Source organism: Choloepus didactylus, chromosome 8, assembly GCF_015220235.1.
Source record: "Choloepus didactylus isolate mChoDid1 chromosome 8, mChoDid1.pri, whole genome shotgun sequence".
In the NCBI taxonomy this organism is placed as follows: Eukaryota; Metazoa; Chordata; class Mammalia; order Pilosa; family Megalonychidae; genus Choloepus; species Choloepus didactylus.
The window spans coordinates 91498957-91522742 of NC_051314.1; the positions used below are offsets into that span (position 1 = coordinate 91498957).

Sequence of the window (23786 nt, forward strand, 5' to 3'; positions counted from 1 at the left end):
CAAGCTGAATTTGGATGCGGAAAGCCCACAACCATCATGACCACTAACTTCAAGCAGGCTCTTAGTGCTGATGGGCAACTATATTGCCCTTCCCAGTGCATTCACTATCCCACTCTTTTAGATGATTCTCTCACACACTCTCCTCTCTCTTCCTTCCTCACTCTCAGCTAATGACTTGCTTCCCTGATAAATGAGAAGCAACCAAGAAAAAACATCAGCAAGCTCCAACTGTCAAATCTACTGTCCTAATTCCACCTGTGCTCCAATACTCTGGCTTCCCTCCTACTGCTAAGAATGAACTGTCCCTATAGGTATGGCCAACCTCTCTGCTTATGGAACAGATCCCATCCCTTTATTGTCCTCTCAAGGACATCATTCCAGAAAGTCTTTCCTCTCACTCCTGCATTTTCAGATTCTCTCTCCTTACTGGATCCTTCTTGTCACCTTAAAAACAAACAGTAATTCCTGCCATCGTATTTATTTACTTTTTCATAAGTAAACGGCAAAAAAACTGTATTCACTCTAATTCCCCTTCCAGATACTACACCTTTTTCTGCATTCTTGTTCAGCAAAAAATCTTTGAAAGTATTGTCTGAATTCTGTGCATCCAATTCCCCTTCTCTCATTCTGCCTTGAATCCTCTTGCGCTGGTTTGATTCTGTCACGTACTCCATGAAAGACTGTTTTTTTGGGTCTGCTTTTGTGGGGGGCAGACCTACTGTGGGTGGGATCTTTTGATCAAGGTTGTTTCCATGGAGATATGACCTACCCAGTGGTGGGCAGGACCTTTTGATTAAATCATTTCCATGGAGGTGTGGCCCTGCCCATTCACGGTGGGTCTTAATTAGTTTACTGGAGTCCTTAAGAGAGCTCAGGGAGAGAGAGAGAGCTCAGAGCCTGACACAGACCCAGATGCTTGGAGAAGCTGAAAGAGATGTTTTGGAGAGAAGCTAAGATATGTAATCTAGAGTTTGCCCCAGAGAAGCTAAGAAAGGACTCCCAGAAGCTTAGAGAGAGAGACGGTCCAGGAGAAACAAGCAAGGACACAAAGGAGCTGAGACAGAGGAGCTAAGACAAAAGCCTAGAGACATTTTGGAAAAAACCATTTGAAACCAGAACTTGGGAGAAGAAGGAATAGCAGGTGTCACCATGTGCCTTCCCATGTGACAGAGGAACCGAATGCCATTGGCCTTTCCTCAGAGAAGGTATCTACCTCTTGATGCCATAATTTGGACATTTTAATGGCCTTAGAACTGTAAATTGTGAAGTAATAAACCCCCATTGTAAAAGCCAGTTCATTTCTGGTATATTGCATTTTGACAGCTTTAATAAACCAAAACACCTCTCTAATGAAGTTTTGATACTACCACCCAACTGAGACTTTTCTTATCAAGGTCTCCTCCATATTGCTAAATCCATTTCTCCATCTTCATCAGTAGCGTTTCGTCTCTCCCTCCTACTTTGTACTCTTCCTTCACTTGGCTTCCAAGACTCCCTTGGTTTTCCTCCTACCTTGCAGTTTCCTCCTCCTCAGTCTTCTCTGCTGATTCTTCCTTATCTCCCTGACCTGTAAGCATAGGCACCTGCAGGTCTCAGTTCAGGATCTGTTCTTTACAGATGCTCATTCCCTCGCTTCTCTCATTCAGTACCTTTAAACATCATTTGCGTGCTGACAATTTCCAGATCTCTAGCTGGACCCCTCTCTCAAACTCTTTTAGCTCCAGATCTATACATCCAACTGCATAACAACATCTCTGCTTTGATGTCTCAAAATTTACATATCCAGTACAAAATTGTGATTTTCCTCTGCACACTCTCCACCCAAACTGCTCCTTCCATGGTCTTCCAGGTCAAAAACCTTGGAGTCATTCTTGACTGCTCATTTTCTCACACCTCACATCTGATCATCAACAAATCCTATTTATTCCACTTTCAAAATACATCCAGAATTTGAGTATGTCTCATGACTACTATACCTAACCTAACGCTCAGGACCATGCCACCATCATCTCTTACTTAGATTCCTAAATAAGTTTAATAGCTCTCCCTGTTTCTGTCTCTGCTCCCCACCCCCCCACCCCCCAGTCTGTTCTTAATACAGCCAAAGTGATCTTGTTAAAACATAGGTCAGGTCACATCACCCTGCTCAAAACCTTATCTTCCAAAAGCTTACCCTCCAATGACTTCCCAACTCAGAGCAAAAGCAAAGTCTTTAAAATGGCCTAATAAGTCTTCCCTTGACTGGCTTGAGTACCTACTGTCCTCCTTCATCTTCTTTCTACTCCAACCACACTGGCCTTCTTACATTTCCTCAAACATACCATATGCTCTCCCACCTCAAGACCTTTGTTCTTGCTACTTCTTTTGCCTGGAAAGCTCTTCCTCCAGATTTCTAAATAACTTATTCCATCACCCCTTTTGGATGTTTTCAGTTGTCAACTTCTCAATGACATATGCCCTGAATACCCTATGTAGAGCTGCAATCACTCCCCTGCTCCACACACACACATACACACGCACACAATCCCTATTTTATTTTCTCTAAAGTACTTATCATCACCTGACATGCTATATTCATTTTATTTTTTTCTGTTTTATGTCTGCTCCACTAAAATGTAAGCTCCACTAAAATGTAAGCTCCACAAATGCAGGGATATATATATATTTTTTTCCATTTGTTCACTACAGTGCCTAAATCAGTAGACTTCAAACAAATATTCATTGAATGAATTAATATTTTGAGTCTTCCTTGGAATCACATAGTTTCACTTGCTTAAAGATAATCAAATTCGAATTTCAGGGAGGGACTCAAGTATTTTCTGTAAAGCAGTATCTTCCTTCAAAAAGGGAGCCAGTTACAGAAAATCCTTAATGTAGATAATGACTCTTCAGACATCCTTCTCTCTTCATAACCATGGTCTTCCAGGTCAAAAACCTTGGAGTCATTCTTGACTGCTCATTCTCTCACACCTCACATCTGATCATCAACAAATCCTATTTATTCCACCTTCAAAATACATCCAAAATACATCAAAATACAATCAGAATTCTGGATGTATTTTGAAGGTGGAATAAATAGGATTTGTGAATGAAGGGGGACCTATATTGGCTCCACTTTAATATTCATCCTCCAGAGTCTACTTTTCTAGTTTAGTCTTTCTAAATCCTGTGGTTTCTTATCATCTTCCCTGGCTTATCCTATTATAATCCGAATACTCTTTTGCCAGCCCAAACTCTCTAATGTTTACTCCAAATATGGTAGAAACTGAACAAAGAAAAACATCATCAAGTGGCATGAGATAAGAGATGGTAAAAATCTTCCTGCCTCTAAAAAGCAAGGAAAGTTAAATATAAACCTGAAGTTTTGGAACAGTTTGAAAAGGGGGTATTATTACTAGCGAGACTCAGATCACAAAATACAATTTCCTTGGCCTCCTCTTTTCTTCCATTATGTGCTTTCATGTTGACTGCAACCTTGCTTCTATCCAGGGCACCATCTCCCAGCTTGCTGCAAGGAGATTCACCACTGCTAGAGCAGAGCCCTTCCCCATACCCCACCCATCACCCTGTGTGCTCAGAGGTCAATGTCAACAGAGGCAGGGTTTCTAGAAAGAGCCTGACCTCTTCTCAACCCCCTCACCCCACATGGACCCCCCTTAATCCCCTATTTTTTTCTACTCCTTGAGACCTGAAATTAATCTAAGGTTCACTGGGCCAGCCATGACTACCAACCCCTGCACTGACCCCTCAGATCTCCTTTTCTCTTAACCAGATCTGGGGTTGGGGGCACTGGGTAGAGTTGTTGCACAACAACCTTTATCAGCTCCATCACCATGCAGATGACTCCTTATCCTCGCTTCTAATCTGTTACTCTGCCTACTTCTGTAGTCTCTGCTTCTAAGTCAACTCTGCAAGGTTATCTGGGCCTCTGGTACTCAGCTCCCAGCCTCACTCTGGTCAATCCCCTTCTCAGGCCTGATGTCTCAGCTGTTTGCAGGGTCCATGCCCCAGAATGACAGTCACAACTCACATGGTTCCCAAGCACCTGGCCAAGTGGCCATTCCCCGACCACACCCACCTTGAACTGACTGATTTGAAAATTAGGTCTTACAAGTAAATCATAGTTCATCGATACAATGGAACTGATAATGTTAGAGAAAAAAATAATAAGGTTATAGAAGAAAAACAACATTTATCATGATAAAATGTTAAGTATATAAAACAGGCTACAAAACAGGATGTGCAGTTTGACTTTCACTGTATTGAAAGAAAATCTGGACTAAGATTGAGAGTTTCCCACCATAGCAAGACCACCAAGTTACTCTCTCTGAGGCCAGCATTTAGTCAGGTTCCTTTCACCTTGATCCCCACCCACACCTCCTCCTTACCTCGGAGCGGGTGTCTAGTTTCAACATGTCAGCTCCTCACAAGCTGTGTTACCAAGAACTCATGTACCTTGCACCCACATCTCTGTTTGTCCCCTTAATGTTTCAGCATAGCTCAGTTAAACTCACTCGCCTCAGACTGTAGAGTGGAATGGGAGGTGGAGAAGAATAACACAGGTAAGTGGGTCACAGACCGTCAATGGACAAACTCTGTCGCAAGCTAGTGGTGGAGAAGCCAGTGTGGGCTGCCGTCTCCAAGCCACAAAGGGAGTTCACAATGGCATTTATTTGCCCATTATTTACATGGAGTATACAGCAGTCACATTACAGTTATCTAGCTGTGAAGGAGAACCTCAGTTTGCTATCATGTCTGTGACCAAGGCTATTCCAACTAGCACTGCTCTCTGAGGCCCTGTTTCAAATGAAAGAAAAGCAGGAATTCTGCAGGAAATAAGCTAATGATAAGCATTTTTTTTTTTTATTCCCATTGGCCAAACTATATAAATACACTCTGTTGTATAAAATCACGAGGCTCTTGGTCCTTCTTGAATCTGAATTATTTGAGGATAAGGCCTCAGTAAACATGGTCTATGCCGTACTTTATTTCAGTTCAACTCTGCAAACTGCAGCTGGACCTTCCACAAGGTCAGAAAGGAAGATGATAATAAAATACCTTTTTTATTCCTGCTCCTTTTATTCTCTTCAGTCTTCTTTCTGTTGTCAATTTTACTTAGCCTTTGGCTTCTTTCGTCCCCAGGTTTGTATTACCATCCCCTGCTTCTGCATTAAGAAAGCTGGTTTAAATCAACTTACCGGGTTTTGTCCCAGCATTTGCCTAGTCTGCTTGGCTACATGACTAGAGCCATCCATCGACCAGTGCTGTAATCTTCTGTTACAAAAACGGCTACCCTTACAATATAATGTCTGATTCCCTCGAGTGCGCTATTCTCCAGGCACCTTTTCTGCATCTCATGTTTGTTTACCATGGAGACACCAGTTTGAGTAATATATGTTTACTATGGAACAGAGAGGACATTGGCTATACTGATGCTGAGAACAAAATACAAGCAGCTATTTAACAAAAACACAAGCAGCTATTTACAAGCTACACAGAACGTGGCATGTAATGATCATGAGATGTGTAAAAATCCACAATGCAGAAGAAGATCACAGTTTCCTTCAGAAACATGGTGTAAACACACAATTAAGAGACAGACCAATAGCCAGGACACAGAAACCTGATATCAGCTACACGTAAAGGCAAATCGTCACTAGTAACTTGCATTCTTACAATTCCACCAATGTGGTCTGAAAAATGACTAGATATTCTCAAGGCACGACAGACAAAATATAATTTAAAAATGGGGATCTCCCCATTTTGAGTGAGCTCAGATTTTATAAATTTTATTTTACTGTGGTAAAATATCTTACTTTGCCATTTTAACCATTATGTACAATTAAGTGGCATTAACTACTTTTACAGCTATGCTATCATCACCATCATCCATTACCAAAACTTTTCATTACCCCAAACAGAAACTCTGTACCCATCACACAATAACTCCCCATTCTCCCCTACCCCAGCTCCTGGTAATCTCTAATCTACTTTCTCTAAGGTGGTGCTTATTCTTGATATTTCATATTAGTGGTGTCATACAAAACCTGTCCTTTCCGATTAATTTTTAAAACAAATTTCTCAATAGGGTAAAAAATTATCCTGTGATCCTTGAGTTTTGACCCTGGTCATTCTAGCTTAGACTAGTCAATCTTCACACCTTGCAAATGGAAATATGGTAGTCAAGAAGTTAATGTTGATGCAGAGCTTCCATTTGGGGTGATGGAAAAGTTTTGGTAACAGAAACATGGTGACAGTAGCACAACATTGTGAATATATTTAATACCACTTAATTGTACACTTGAAAGTGGTTAAATTATTAGTTCTAGGTTGTAAACATGTTATCAGAATAAAAATAAATTTAAAAACCCATAGGTTATAATTGTGCCTAAGTATCTCCTCCCGAATGCCTCTTTGTTGCTCAGATGTGGCCCTCTTCTCTCTAGCTAAGCCAACTCAGCAGGTGAAATCACTGCCCTCCCCCCTACATGGGATCTGACACCCAGGGGTGTAAAGCCCCCTGGCAATGTGGAATACGACTCCCAGGGAGGAATCTAGACCCAACATCGGTGGGATACAGAACATCTTGACCAAAAGGGGATGTGAAATGAAATGAAATAAGTTTCAGTGGCTGAGAGATTCCAAAAGGAGCCGAGAGGTCACTCTGGTGGGCACTCTTACGCACAATATAGACAACCATTTTTAGGTTCTCTAATGAATTGGAATAGCTAGCAGTAAGTATCCAAAACTATCAAATTACAACCCAGAACCCTTGAATCTTGAAGACAATTGTATAACAATGTAGCTTATGAGGGGTGACAATGTGATTGGGAAAGCCATATGGACCACACTCCCCTTTGTCCAGTGTATGGATGGATGAGTAGAAAAATGGGGGCAAAAAAAAAAAAAAAAAAGGACACAGTGTTCCTTTTTACTTTAATTGTTCTTTTTCACTTTAATTTTTATTCTTATTACTTTTGTGTGTGTGGTAATGGAAATGTTCAAAAATTAATTTTGGTGGTAGACGCATAACTATATGGTGGTACTGTGAACTGATTGCACGCTTTGTATGACTACATGGTATGTGACTATATCTCAATAAAATTGAATTCTTAAAAAAAAAAACAGAAATGTATAACACAAGGAGTGAACCCCAATGTATACTATGGACTTTAGTTCATAATATAATTATAAAAATACTGTTTCATCAATATAATAAAGGTACCATGCTAATGCAAAATGTTTATAATAGAGAAACCTATGTGTATGTTGGGGGATGGGGCAAGAGATGGGAACTCTACTTTCTGCATGATTCTTCTGTAAACTTACAACTGCGCTAATAGATAAATAAAGAAATTTAAAAAGAAAAAATTAATGCTGAAGTTGAAGGAAGATTACTAGTATATCTGCACTGCCTGTGGCAAAGGACACTGCTGAGGCATGCCAGTCTCAAACATTATAATATACTACTATCTGTTCTTGAGAAAAATACTTTTATTTTCACAAAAAGAATTGGTATGAACTGGGTATGTGTTTACCAAGCACACCAACACGTACTGTGCACAGTTCTTTTTAGATCAGGTATGTGGTGTAAAGAGTATCAACAAAAAGCAGTTTAATAAATAACAGAACAAAAAAGGGGACATCTCTATGGGTTTGTACTAATATCATACTCAAATGTGAATTATCTCTGTCAGTTCTGCTTTTGGGCTCTCACTGCAGAAGTAAGAAAAACCACAAAACTGCTCTACTTTGAAATGCAAGAATAATGGTGAGCATTCACAATTTTCCTTCACTGAAAATCTCATTGAATATAATACGGAAGTCATTGAATACCATGTCTTTCTATTATGTCCAAGTGATTTTCACAGTAGGCAATCTGCTAGTACACCACAGGCGCCCCCACACTTCGAATAAAATGGCACTGTGGATACAGTTTTATGTGAGATCCCTTTTCAGTCCAAAGTTACTGTCTAGTTTCCTTACTCTTGGTTGAACTGAGAGGGCAACCCATAAAGAGCTGAGTGAGAATAGGAAAAGCACATAATGAGTTCCTTTTCTGGCTTTATCAATAATACGGTTGTGCTCTTCCAAGTACAGGAGTGGTGACTGTATATCACACTTTGAAAGTAAACCAATAAAGATTTCCGCATTGCTAATGTGGTAGACAAGCCATTTGCAGCAGGGGACAAAAATCAGTAAGTCTAGGTGGATCCTGGCCATGTTTTTCCTACACATCTGGTGCAATATGGTACAAGAGTCAGAGAAACGTTGCATTCCAACATCCCTCTCCAAATGAGACTAATATAAAATCTATTAGTAAGGACATTTTGCACAAGGCATCCTATGTGCTTAATTTTCTTTAAACAAGACATTAATAAAATCACAGTAGCATCTAATAAGATTTTTAATTCCTTAAGGGTAGGAACCATGGCTAATCTTTAATGAGTCTAATTTAGTGGGAGCATTTAGTTCCCCTCTTGGTAGGAACAACCAACAGAATATTCCTAACCCTACAAGATACCTATATAAACTGTAATACTGAAGGCTCCGGAAGGAAATGGGAATCAGTGCTAATGACTAGCATTGGCCAATGTACTTATACGTGCTCAGTGAAGACTACTTTACAAAGTTGCTATCAGCAGAAATTGACAGTAACGGCATCAACAAAGGAAGGGGGAGTCTTGGAAACATGATGCTATTTTACTGCAGAATGAGTTCCCATTTGCTATTACATAGTGGTATGAAGAAGGAGCCTACAGAGCATGATGCTGGGATATTGTAGTTCAGTAACACATTCCTCAGGGACCTGTGTCAGGCCTAACAGCCACTGATGGCAAGAATTTATAAAAAATTCTCCATTTTAGGAAAAATCTCAAAGCAACACAAATATAAGATAGATTAGGGGTACTCACAAACTCCGGTGTTCGGAAATCTGGTTGACTCTCCAGTGATCGAAAATTGGAGACAACTGTCTGTCCAAGGTTTTCCAACACTAAAATAAATAAATAAATATAGCATGAACTTTCACTGACTCATAGACTTTTTTGCTTTTAAACCAGCAGCACTGGGTTAACAACCATATTTAGCATTTGTGATGCCCTTAGAGGCTTACATTATTTAATACTTTCAGCTCTCAGGAACACTCAAAATCTTCAGCAGCTGTTTCATCTATAGGACAACAGCATGGGTTGGAGGATATTAGGTCTTAAAATGCTGTAGGCATGGAAAATCATTTGGCTTCTATGTGGAAGGACATAGGAACTAAATGTTATAAAATGTTTTCTAAGGAATGCTGTTATTGATGTTCTTTTTTTCTCTTGCATCTTGGGGAACTGATATGGAGCCATGCAGGGTAGCAATTTTCTGTTTTAAAATTTGTGAGAATAGTGCTATCTGACAGAAGTATAATATAAGCCACATACATAATTCTGAATTTTCTAGTAACCACATTAAAAAAAAAAAAAAAAAGAAACAGGTGAATTTACATTTAATAATTTATTTTTATAATCCAATATAGTCAAAATACTGTTTGAACATGGAATAAATACACAAGTTATGAATAATATATTTTACTTCCTTTTTCTACTAAGTCTTAGAAATCCAGTGTGTATTTTCCACTCACAGCATATTTCAACTCAGGCTAGCGACATTTCAAAAGCTCAATAGCTACATATAACTAGGGTTACCATATTGGACAATGCAGTGGTCCAGGGATAGAAGAACCAAACCCAGAATGTGGGCAGATTTGTAAGACATCAGTCTTATCTTATTAAAAAGTTAATGACATGAATAAAGTAGATTGTTCCAGATTAAAAGATTCTGAGACAGCAAAATAGCCATCTGCAGTGTACAGCTATGGAATGGAAATGGTTTAAATAAACCAGATGTAAAGTCATTTCTGGAAAAAATTTGAATATGGATTAAGTGTTAGATTATATCAAGGAATTATTTTTAATATTGGTAAGTATGACAATAGAATTCGGCTAGGTAGGAAAATATTCGTCCTTACATAGATTTAAATAAACATTTTAAATATTTAAATATTCTTAAATATTTAAATAAGTTTAAACAAGAATTAAGTGTTTGAATTTAAATAAAATTCTTATTTATCAACAAGTCCAGCTTCTTCAACAAGTCAATGGCATTTAAATAGAAGGCTGTTACAAGTTTAAAGAGACCTAAGGGACATTGCAACAAATAGCAATACGTAGTCCTGGACTGCATCCTAATCCGAATCAATCAGTTCTTTTTTTAATTCATTTTTATTGAGATGTATTCACATACCATACAGTCATCCATGGTGTACAATCAGCTGTTCATCCTACCATCGTATAGTTGTGCCTTCATCACCCCAATCTATTTTGAACATTTCCCTTACACCAGAAAGAATCAGAATAAGAAAACAAAAACAAAAGCAAAAAAGAACATCCAAATCATCCCCCCATCTCACCCTATTTTTCATTTAGTTTTTGTCCCATTTATCTACTCACTGTGATCCATAGGGTTTTCACAATCACACTTGCACCCCTTGTAAGCTACATTGTTAAACAATTGTCTTCAAGAATCAAGGCTACTGGGTTGGAGTTTGATAGTTTCAGGTATTTACTTCTAGCTATTCCAATACATTAAAACCTAAAAAGTATTACCTATATAGTACGTAAGAATGTCCACCAGAGTGTGGACAAATCAGTTTTAATGGACATGTTTTTAAAGGTAGAGAGATTTGAATATGGAATAAGTATTAAATTATGTTAAGGAATTACTTTTAATTTCATTATGTATGAATGAGGTTATCTTAGTTCTACAGGGACACGATTTTTTGTTTGTTTTTTTTAACGTATACTAATATTTAAAAGAAATCCGAAAGAGGCTTTTGTGAAAGAGAACACTGGGTTCCTCTTGGTCCACAAGTATCTCCTTCAGTGGCCCAAAAGAGGAAAGCTGAGTATTTATATGGGACATTCATTAAAGATCTAAGTGATTGTTTACAAAGTCAAAATCGCACATTTAAGCCAATTCAGTATCAGTCCTTAGGTTTGGCACCACACTGAGAAGCATCCCGGTATCTGGATTAGATTGTGAGTTCAGGCACAATCTAGGAAAAACACCTTTATTTCTCCCCTATTTCACATCATTGTATGCCTACGATCGGAAAGGAAATGCTGGTAGAAATGACTGTTTTTAAAAACTGAATTCCTCAGAGGACGCCCTGCATGTGAACCAAAGCAGAAACAGGAAAACAGATGAGGCCAGCAAAGTCTGAAGAGCTGCAACAAAGCCAAAATTAAGGAGCTTGCCTCTGAGATCTCCAGGAGGGTGACAGCAATTACTGCACAGTCTGTTTCACTTAGAGTTGTAACCTAATAAACCGGTTATTCCAATATCACAACAACAGTTGTCCAAGATAATTACATTCCACAGACCACCTTTAAAACTTGTAAAATGTACTTATGTACTAGGCTATAAGATTATGCTGTAAATTGGCGCTTGCAACCTAGTTTACATTTGGAAGAAAAGACCTAACCTTTTTATAGCCCTGAGATAGATACTGAATAAACTATACCTTGTTATTTATGATACATTGTTTTTTGGCAATATAAGCAAGTCAATGAAACATAATACTGTAGATTTTTTTTAAATGAGTATTATAAATCTGATGGAGTGACGTGACTTTTATATCTTATCTGGATGCCTTTATGATTAGATACCCGATTTATCTATTACATATCTGGGGTCAACAGACAGGACAGAGTTACTGTGGTTGATTTTTTTTCTTTAAATGAAAGAGCAGGCTTAAGAAAGTACGCATTTTGCTTAAAGACAGAAGAACAAGATGTATTACCCAGATATTCTATCCAAGTAAAGCATCTATGCAGCTTTGAAAAGATTTGTGAGAGAAAATAAATACAGAACTATTTATAGTTTTTATTATTCCGCGTAATGGAAACCAACAGATTCACTGGTTAATGTCAACACAAAGGAGAAACTAAATTTAAGTGAATAGAAACAGAAAAGGCTTTACTGAAACATCATCTAGGTAGAACAAAGCAGCAGCTGTTGCTCTGATGACCTAATTTAGTACTGAGAAGCAAATGATTTATGATGCTAATATGATAATTATACTTCCACTACCGAGGAGCTCCGGTTATGGTTTAATATTCTCATTTCTGGTAATCTAACACAGCTGAAAAAGTTCATTTCTCAGCAAAAATAAAATAGTCAAAATCAAAGTGACATTTTGAGGGCATTTTATTAAAATGGGAGCAAAACCAGGAAAAAAACATTCTGAAAAAGCAAATATGTTAATTTTCTTTCTTTATATAAGCACTTTTTTTTCCTCAATGTAATATTTTGATATATATTTTTAGTATTGTAACTATGCCTCACTTTATACAATAGAATCACTACCTTGACTGGCGCTGGATTAATATAATTTTAGCACTTGGAATATAAAAAGTATTTGACCTCTATGTTATCTGTTCATGCAAAGACTGACTAAAGAAAGGACTGAGTAGTAGTTATTCTAATCTGGTGAATGAAACTTTGGCCTTGACCTGCCAGTGGAATTCTGTATGGACGCAGGATGAAGGTCAGGTTCAACACACATTCATCACCTACTTATGTTTTGCATAGACATTGTGCTATGGGGCTTTCAAGAACTGGACAAGGTTCTCTCTTTTTGAGAAAAAGAATTAGAGACACAACAAATGTTGACTTCAGTGTAAGCGCCATAATCAGTAAGATTCATGGAGTTTTGTAAGAACACTGAAGAAAACACTATACATGTCTATTGAACAATTAACTGTAGGTAACGATCAAATAATTGAGGATTTAAGTAAAAAGAACAGCACTCAAGATCTACTTTTCCTAAATTTGATAGCAATTAATCATATAACAGAAATGAAAGAATATGTTTTAAAATCTTTATTAATGCAGTAAGAAAATTAAAGCAATACAGTCCTTGGTGGTGGCTATTCTGTTTAATGGGTTAATAACAGTGTTGGACCTCACCAGAGAGTTGGACTCACATGAACACTCACCTATCAATTAGAAACAGAGTAACTGATACTACTTATTACCCTGATTGTAAAATAGGGAAATAACTTTTATAACAAAGCTGATTGAGACATACATAAACTGACCAATAAAAAGAGTCTGTTATCTACAATTTTATAACTTAGACCACTTATTATGATCAGAAAACACAAAATGACCTATTAGGAAATTCATGGGTAACAACCAAAAGCACCTGACAAGCAGTGCTCTGGCAATAAAGATAATCAGAATTAGGCATCTACACTATCTAACTTAGAGCACCATGATGGCAGGTGGTTGGCTCCAACTGACAAATTTATTATAGTGACTGGTTGCCATTAAAATTATGAACGATATAGTAAACACATGAGAAAGAGTGTGTAAAAATAAACCAGGGCCTAGTGCAAAGGGCACTGGGTGTGGACTAAGGGGATTTGGTTCAAGTCCTGATTCTGCAACCTCTTAGCTGCATGATCCTGGGTGATCATTTGTTCTCAGTATCTGAAGGCTGGTGATAACATTACCAGCCCTGCTTATCCTGCTTATCCTGCTTATCTCACAGGGTTGTGCAGAAGACACAGATGACAATTCAAACACATGTTGCAAAAAATAAAGTACTAGGTAAACATAAATTAAGTACACACACTCAATGACATGAAGAAATGGAAATGGAAATTCACTGTGTGTGTACCTGGCACTTGTAAATGTCAGATTTTATTTAGTTCTATTTTAATTCCCATTTTCAGAGATGAAAACCACCAGAAATGGCAGAAAGGGAATCTGAATGTGTCCAATTCCAAAACTGTACATCTTTTTGAATAAACGAATTTGCCTCTTGAGCTGCTGTGAAAAATCCCAGGGGCCCACTGATGTCAAAAAAAGTTGATAAGGAATTACAATAGCATTTTAAGAAAAAATCAAGAAAGTATTAGCATATAACTGCTTCAATATATAACCAGATAGAGATATAACATCCTGATAAACAAGCAATGAAAAATACAATGCAGTAGAACTTACTGATACAGCTGCCACAATTAGAAGAACTAATGGAAAAGCCCCACAAAATAAACAATCAGATACAGTATCAGGCAAGTGACTAAAAACATTCATGTTCTAGGGATGGAGCTAAGCGATGCCAGTACAAATGCTAAGATGAAGAAGGTATAGAAAGTGCCTTCAGGAATTCCACCATGTTCATATATACGGTTTGAGAGGGATGTCTAATGATCTGCCAGGCTGTCTTGTACCTGACACTGTCTTCTCTCAGTTGACTTGAAGTCTCTGTAAACTGTATCTCAGCAAACAAGCCATGTTTGACCTGAATGCCAAGACTCACAAGTCACTAGAATAAAAGCAACCACATGCTGGAGCCACTGTTTCCCATCATGCCATGATTATTCCAGATATCATGCCCAGCCTGCCAGTCTAACTCCCCTCATCACTTACAGCTGCCTAGCCCCCAACCATCCGATAGTGGTCATATTTGACCTCCCAGTTCCAGTGTCTCTCTGGTATTAGTTTAATAGGACCTACTGTATTTTGGTGTTAATTAGGGGAAATGCTACTTCCTATGTTATCAAGAAGTTGAGATTTAGAATCCCCTTATAATGAGATTCTAAAATGGGACCATTCAAAATGTCACTAATGAAAATAAAATTAATAATGAAACATAAAACAGAAAGACAGGAGAGTTTTTACCAAGGCTTAGATGGATATGTTTTCTCTCATGGGGCAGTGGACTGAGAATCGCAGACCTCTACCTCGTCTACTTCTGTGGCTTCAGGCCCAGCACTGAATAAGCCTTAGTTTCCCCATCAACATAATGTAGATTATCATACCTACTTCAGAAGGTCATATGGAGAATAAATTAACTCTCACATATGAATGTGACTTGGAAACTGTTAAGTACTATATAAATATTGGCTATTATTTTTACTTCAGTCTTGAATAAGTTTTGGCATCCTTAACCTTGTTAAGGCATCTATTTTTCCTTCTGACATTCTGTCTTCTTGAATACCCCTGCCAATCATTCTCTTTTTTAAAAATAGTAAACATAGGAAAGAACAACACTAATTTAGGAAAGTTTTGGAATGGCCTCAATGTCTTAAGCACCATTGGCTACTTCTTTTCAATGCAAAGAAATGTGAATCAGTAAATGTTTTGCCTCACTTTTTGAATCTGGGTGGATCAATATCTTACTTCCACTTGTAACTAACATGTGAACTCAATCACTGTAAATATTTTAAATGAAAAAAATATGGCAGTCTCTTCTAATCATTTTTTGAAATGCAAATTCCACATTCAAGTAAGTTCATGGTTTCCATTAGTTTTTTGTTTTTCCCATCTTGAGAAAGAAGAACTTTCTCTTTTTAAAACAGATTATTCTGGAAGTGGAAGAAATAGGAGCTTAAATGGGAAGAAAAAGGGAAGTACAACAACAACAACAACAAAAATCTCCATTTAAGAAGATGTAAACTTTGTAGGGTAAGAAAATATCTGATTCCTGGTGGCTGGGACCCAGGAATAGTCAACAGGCAATTTAGAAAATTAATAATCATAATGCAGGGGAAATGTTTAAAACTCTTGTCCCCAAAGGTTCCTCCTGTTGTGCTTCCCTTCTTGAATGAACTATTGATCTATTGATCTACCATTGATCCCAGTCAGAGGCTAGGGCAATCCTGGACTTTTCTCTCTCCTTCCTTCTTGACATTTTGTCAGTCACCAAATTTTATCCTTTTTTTATTTTCAACCTCAACCTAAAGTTCTTCTACCTGGAATGCACAGCCTCCCAATCCCCATTTTACCCTTTCTTCAAAACTTTTTTTACAATATCACCACTTAAGTGCCAGATTGAGTTACTTGCCTCAGCTTCAGCTCTCACAACACTTTGTATGTCTAGGGAAATTTTACACATCACTCTAGGAGGAATCCAAAATTCAATTATATAGAATGCAGGGTTGCATTATTAGTTATCAAAATACAGAATTTTTTCACCTGGTCTTCCATTAGAATGTAGAAAAAAGAAAAAAATGAGTGATTATTGTAAGCAAAATTTGCAACTTACACTCAACAGGTCCCAAACTGTCATATGGTGGTTACTTTCTCACAACTGCCCACTATCACAGAAGGTAAAAAGCTGGAAGAAAGATAGATGTCCATCTCTGGTATCACACTGTCAACAAGTAATGTCTGGTCATTACTTGTTTTTCTTTTCTACTAGTCCATCAGCTCCTGGAGAGCAGGGAACTGTCTTACTCTACTTTGAAATGATACCTAGATGCTCAATAAACGTTTGGTAAACGAACAGGTGAGTAAACGAATGAATGATGGAATGAATAACAAGCTCATTGTCACTCCAGAAATGTTACTAGTGGTCTCCAATTCCTTTGTCAGAATGCAATTTAATTACGTATGTAGTGGTAAGAAAGTTTTTCCAGACACATGTTATGTCGGGCTAGACTGAGACATGTCCACACAAAACAAGCTAATGTGGTGTTTCCTTCAAGATGACATTGTGCAAATACTGGGGCAACATTTATATATAGGAGGGCATTCTGTCAGTCTCCCCTCAGCTCCACCCACTGCTCCAGCAACTTGGCAAACCAGCACATGCTCCTCAGCAGAACAAAATACTCAGGGACCCTTCAGTGGGTCCCTTGGGGGTCTTACCCTCCCATTCATACCCCAAGTGGCAACTCTGAGGATTTCTTCCATCCACAGATAGCAATCTCCCTGAGAAGAGTTCAAGTAACCACAATATTCTCCATTTACTTACATGTCCTGTGAAATTTAGTGTTATTTTCACTCTTCTTATAAACTACCTTTTCCTGTTCTTGCGGCCCTCAAACTCCGGAATAATTCAGCTCTAAATTATACCTAAGTTAAACACATCTCCTTTTGAAGAGCAGGGAACAACACATTACTCATTCTCCCACCCCAAACAGATCAGCTAATGCTTTTTCCAATCACAAACTTACCAGATTCACACTGAATTAGTTTATTTACCATTGAAATAAACTTTTCATTCATTTTTCAAAAATTAACATTTAACAACATTAACAATAATCCATCATATAAACAGTGATTTAATTTTACTAAGTTGGTGCCATTTTTTAAAGCTTGGCTAAGAGAGTTGATGTTCTATAAAGGACAGATGGTATTAACTACCAAATTATTTTCCAATAACATCTCTAAAAGCTATCACTATCACTTAACAATCCACCCATCCAGGGTTCCTAAGACCTACAGGGCTCCCAGTTGGACACCACCCTGCATTTGCAATTGGCTGTGGTTTCAGCTGAAATTTAGTTCTAGCCATTGACCTGTCAGTTCCCAGATTGTAATGACTGGACATGCCCTGGGAATAAAAGAATTCACCACTCTTAGATTTCTGTTGTCTTTAAACTTAAGAAACCTTTGAGTCATGATCCAGTGCTTAACCTACCAGAGTAGCTGGGATTTCAAAATCGTTCTCTGAAGCCTAGGAAGGGTGGGGATATAAAAATGCAAGAAAAAAAAACTATGGGTCCACGTTCCCTCATCCAAAACCTTTGAAATCAGATGAGTTTTAGAATTCAGAACTTTTTAGAATTTAAAAAGTAAATACTTCTGACATGTATATACTGAATACATAAGCATGGAGTCTGGGACAGCAGAGCCTGGAACAGACACTCAAACATGTTCATATTTCTGCAGCTTAACATTTGAAAAGTCACTCTAAGGGGGATAAATAAAAAATACAAATAGCCTCATGTTGGTCAAGGTCAGGTTCACCAAATGAGTTCAAGTATGTCAAGTTTTGCAATCAACTGAATTATAAAAAAAGTTTTCCAGCATTTTTGGATTTTTGAACTGTAGATAAGGGATGGTGAATCTTTAACTAAGAATGGATTCAGAGGTGATGTCATCAACATGACAACGTAAACAGCTACTGAAAACTTCTCTCCAGAGATTCAACAACAAAAAAAGGACAATTCTGAACTGTTTGAAACTCTGGAGGAGGATATAGACTGGAGAAGGACCCTGCAAACACCAAACTGAAGAAAGAGAAGAAGTATCAGGTAGGAATCTTCCATCCCAGACCAGTCAGTCCTCTCCCTTCCTGTGCACTTGGTCTCAGTGTGGGAAAGGCACAGAATCAGCAGATGGGACCCCTCCCACCAGGGACACAGTCTAGAAAATCTCTCACAGTAGTGAGATGTACCCCCACCATTTGAAGACCTGGAGGCAGGGGAGGACATTTCAAGGCGAGGTCAGTGAGGGACAAAGAGACTCAGAAAACATGGAAAGAGACTGTGTCTCCAGCCCTGATCTGAAAGCCCTTCCGTTGAGGAAGCAGCAGGAGCGGCTGTTTTCTTGTCTTGGGGACGGCTGGAGCACTGGGTAAGCTAAAGGAGTACTTTGCCACAAATGGAGCCCCACATCGAGCCAGATTTTGGCCAACAAAGTGACAGTGTAGGAATCCCACAGTTTTAGCTCACTTGGGTAGATGTAGCCTGTGCTCAGAGGCAAACCAGCCTCTGAGGATGATTAAGTTACCAAAGAGTACCATCTGCTGAACAGTTCAGAAGGGGTAAGGGAAGTGAAATATTTTTTAAAAGATACTCCAGATCCTTTATTAGGACCACAGGAGCTCGTCTGCATGCCCTGTATGGAAACCCAGCCCTGTTCTAGCTGAGAAATATGGGAGATCCAACTGTTAAAGCAGGGCTCTAAAACAAACCCAGGTCTTGCTGGCTTTGAAAACAGAGCACCACTGGAAGCCAGCACATTTGTATTACCACACACAGTTAAGTGGCTGGGGTGCCCAGAGCCTACCTCCCATCCCTGTAGCAGGCTACAGGGGGTGCCTGATTTTGGGGGGGAAGACAACTGGCCAGCAAGAGAAACAAAGAAAAGATATAGATCAAAGAAAACCAATAAGAAAACCCTAGGCAAAAGAGAGAAAGCAACCCCCAGAAATAATCAATAAAATCAGATGCCTAGACAGCAAAAAAAATCACAAGCCACACCAAGAAACACCAAAATATGACCCAGACAAAGGAGCAAACTAACACCTCAACTGAGATTCAGGAGTTGAAACAACTAATTAAAGATGCTCAAACAAATCTTCTAAATGAAATGAATGAGTTGAAAGAAAACGTGACAAAAGAGATGAAAGATATAAAGAAGACATTAGGTAACCATAAGAAAGAATTCAAAAGGTTGAAACAACAAATGGCAGAAATTATGGGAATGAAAGTCACAATAGGAAAGATGAAAAGCACAATGGAGACATACAACAGCAGACTTCAAGAGGCAGAGGAAAGGATTAGTGAATCAGAGGACCATACATCTGAAATCCTACACACAAAAGAACAGATAGGAAAAAGAATGGAAAAACATGAGCAGGTCTCTGGGAACTGAATGACAATATAAAGCACACAAATATATGTGTTACAGGTATCCAAGAAGGAGAAGAGAAGGGAAAAGGGGCAGAAATAATAATAGAGGAAATAATCAATGAAAATTTCCATCTCTTATGAAAGACATAAAATTACCAGTCCAAGAAGTACAGCATACTTCAAACAGAATTGATCCAAAAAGACCTACTCCAAGATACTTACTAATCAGATTGTCAAATGCCAAAGACAAAGAGAGTATTCTGAAAGTAGCAAGAGAAAAGCAATCCATCATATACAAGGGAAACTCAATAAGACTAAGTGTGGATCTCTCAACAGAAACCATGGAGGTGAGGTGGCAGTGGTATGATATATTCAAGATACTGAAAGAGAAAAACTGTCAAGCAAGAATCCTATATCCAGTAAAACTGTCCTTCAAAAATGAGGGAGAGTTTAAAATAGTTACAGATAAACAGACACTGAGAGAGTTCATGAAAAGGAGACCTCTTCTATAAGAAATAGTAAAGGGAGTGCTAAAGATAGGAAAAGAGAGGAAAGGGAGGTTTGAAGAAGAGTGTAGAAAGGAAGATACCAGGAGCTAAAAAGAGGGTAAAGATCAGGCATCTGATGTTGAAGGAATGTTCAAGAGGACTGACTGTATAGATCCAGAAATGGATAGCACAATACTGTGTGATGGAAGCACAATACTGTAAGTACACTGAACAAAGATGACTCTGAATATGGTTGAAAGAGGGAGGTTAGGGGTGTGTATGACACCAGAAGGAAAGATGGAAGATAAAGACTGGGACAGTATAACTTAGTGAAACCTAGAGTGGTCAATGATTGTGATTAAATGTACAAATGCAGGAATGTTTTTACATGAGGGTGAAGAAATGAATGTTGACTTTGCAAGGTGCTGAAAATGGGATGGTATTGGGGGAAAACACAATCAATGCAAACTGCAGCTGATGGTTAACAGTAACATTGTACTATGCCTCCAATAATTGCAACAAAGGCAGCAAACCAAAGCAAAATGTCCATAAGAGAGGGATATAAGGGAGGGGTATGGGATTCTTTGAGCTGGTGTTGTCATATGACCTTTTTATTGTATTTTATTTTAGTTTTTTTCTTTTGTTGCTTTTGAGGTATCATGTTTTTCTTTTTTTTCCCTTTTTTTTCCTTTTTTTCCTCTTTCTCTCTTTGTGGAAGAAATGAAAATGTCTTCATATAGATTGTGGTGGGGAATGCAAAATTATGTGATTATACTGAGCCCCATTGATTGTTTACTTAGGATGAATTGTATGGTATGTAAATGAAACTGTTTAAAAAATAAACAGAAAGACAAAAGTGCTGGAGAAAATGTGGAGAGAAGGATATAACTAATCACTGTTGGTGGGGAAGTGGAATGGTGCAGCCCATCTGGAGGGCAGTGTGGTGGTTCCACAGGAAGCTAAGTATGGAATATAGTCTTGGAAGAACTGAGAACAGGGACATAAATGGACATTTGCACAGTGGGGTTTATGGTGGCAGTATTCACGATTTGCAATTGATGGAGGTGGCCTAAGGGTACATCGATTGATGACAGAATAGCGAACTGTGGTTTATACATACAATGGAATATTTAGCAAATGCAAGAAGAAATGAAGTTGTGAGGTATGCAACTAAGTGAATGGATCTTGATGACAGTATGCTGAGTGAAATAAACCAGAAATGAAAAGACACATTATAACACCTCACTAATAAAGACTAAATATAATGCACAAACTCTGAGAACTGAATCTGAGAGCATAGGTTATCAGGGAAAGGTTTATGGTAAAGGTTCCTAGATTGTAAGCTCTTACAACAGTTATATCTATTCCTGAGTTGTAATGGCTGTTTCTAAATTCTGAGATGCTGAGCTCTTGTATATAACCTGGTGGGTCCCTGGAACTTTGGATAGCTGTGTGACATGACACCTCAGACTCAGAGCCCGAATTCAGCAGCTATGACGATCAGCTTTACCACATACAGGAAATGTTAAAGAGGCTGAAAAAGAGATCAGACTTGAATTACAGATATGAATGAAATGGACTTGGTTAGGACTAAGATAAATCAGACTAAAGGGTAAAGGGTGATTTTTTTTTGCATTTTTTTAATATTCATTTTATTGAGATATATTCACATACCATGCAGTCATCCAAAACAAATCATACATTCGATGGTTCACAGTACCATTACATAGTTGTACATTCATCACCAAAATCAATCCCTGACACCTTTATAACCACACACACAAAAATAACAATAATAATAATTACAGTGAAAAAGAGCAATTGAAGTAAAAAAGAACACTGGGTGCCTTTGTCTGTTTGTTTGTTTCCTTCCCCTATTTTTCTACTCATCCATCCATAAACTAGACAAAGGGGAGTGTGGTCCTTATGGCTTTCCCAATCCCATTGTCACCCCTCATAAACTACATTTTTATACAATTGTCTTCGAGATTCGTGGGTTCTGGGTTGTAGTTTGATAATTTCAGGTATCTATCACCAGCTACCCCAATTCATTAGAACCTAAAAAGGGTTGTCTGTATTGTGCATAAGAGTGCCCACCAGAGTGACCTCTCGGCTCCTTTTGGAATCTCTCTGCCACTGAAGTTTATTTCATTTCCATTCACATCCCCCTTTTGGTCAAGAAGATGTTCTCCATCCCACGATGCCAGGTCTACATTCCTCCCCGGGAGTCATAGTCCACGTTGCCAGGGAGATTCACTCCCCTGGGTGTCTGATCCCACGTAGTGGGGAGGGCAGTGATTTCACCTGCCAAGTTGGCTTAGCTAGAGAGAGAGGGCCACATCTGAGCAATAAAGAGGCATTCGAGAGGAGGCTCTTAGGCACAATTATAGATTGATGGTGTCTCAAAACTTCAACTTCTGTGTGAGACCCAAGGAAGAGATGTTTATTTGATGCAAAGCCTATATTTTCTGTAACACACTATATAATTTAACTTGTATGGTCAACTTATTCAAACACCATAATTACATGGAACTTTGAATAGGGAGTGATATCTGATTGGTTTGTACAAGTTACTGTGAAGCCCCAATATATCCCAGAGTAATTTGGGCAGAGAATAAAAATGTGTTTACAAAATCCCCTTGAGGGACTGGAGGAAAATGCGGAAATATTACACTCCCCCACCTGGGGAATTACTGATATTCTCACTAGCATTGGGGTCTACCAATTTAGAAGGCCAAGCCCTCAATCTTGGGGTTTGCCCTTATGAGACTTGTTACTGCAAAGGAGTGGCTAAGCATGCTTATAATTGTGCCTCAGAGTCTCCCCCAGAGAACCTCTTTTGTTGCTCAGATGTGGCCTCTTTCTCTAAGCCAACTTGGCAGGTAAACTCACTGCCCTTCCCCCTACAAGGGACATGAGTCCCAGGGGTGTAAATCTCCCTGCAATGTGGGACATGACTGCAGGGGATGAACATGGACCCAGCATTGTGGGACTGAGAAAGACTTCTTGACTAAAAGGGGGAAGAGAAATGAAACAAAATAAAGTTTCACTGGCTGAGAGATTTCAAATGGAGTTGAGAGGACATTCTGGAGGTCATTCTTATGCATTATATAGGTATCCCTTTTTAGTTTCTAGTGTATTGGAATAGTTAGAAGGAAATACCTGAAACTGTTGAACTGCAACTCAGTAGCCTTGATTCTTGAAGACGACTGTATAACTACATAGCTTACATGGTGTGACTCTGATTGTGAAAACCTTGTGGCTCACACACCCTTTATTCAGTGTATGGACAGATGAGTAGAAAAATGGGGACAAAAATGTAAATTAATAATAGGGAGGAATGGGGGTATGGGATGTCTTGGGTTTTCTTTTTTACTTTAATTTTTACTCATTCTTTTTTTGTGGTAATGAAAATGTTCAAACATTAATTGTGATGATGAATGCACAAGTATATAATGGTACTGTGAGCAACTTACTATATACACTTTGGATGACTGTGTGGTATGTGAATATATCTCAGTAAAATTGAATTAAAAAAAAGAAAGGATTCAGCACAATCACAGAAAACCTCAAAATCCCATCACATCCATCAACAAATGAATGGATAAACACAATGTGGTATAGATATAAAATGGAGTATTATTCAGCCATAAAAAGGAATGAAATTCTGAGACATGCAACAACACACATGACCTTGAAGACATCTTGAGTGAAATAAGCCAGACACAAAAGGACAAATATTGTATGATCTCACCGATACAGAATAATTAGAACATGCAAATTCATAGTCAGAAACTAGACTACAGGTTACTAGGAGTAGAAGTGGGGATAGGGGATGGGGAGTTAATGTTTAACTGGCACAGAATTTCTGTTTGGG

The 23786-nt window shown here is 38.4% G+C and overlaps 1 protein-coding gene across 2 annotated transcripts in view; it reads right to left on the bottom strand.

Annotated features, from left to right (window-relative positions):
• ANO6 (anoctamin 6) overlaps window positions 1-23786 on the bottom strand; it is a 234918-nt gene that overhangs the window by 121850 nt on the left and 89282 nt on the right. For both annotated transcript variants that reach the window (XM_037848272.1, XM_037848273.1), the window contains one exon: window positions 8916-8995. In XM_037848272.1, coding sequence (XP_037704200.1) covers window positions 8916-8995 — 80 coding nt within the window. The remainder of the gene's footprint in view (window positions 1-8915; window positions 8996-23786) is intronic.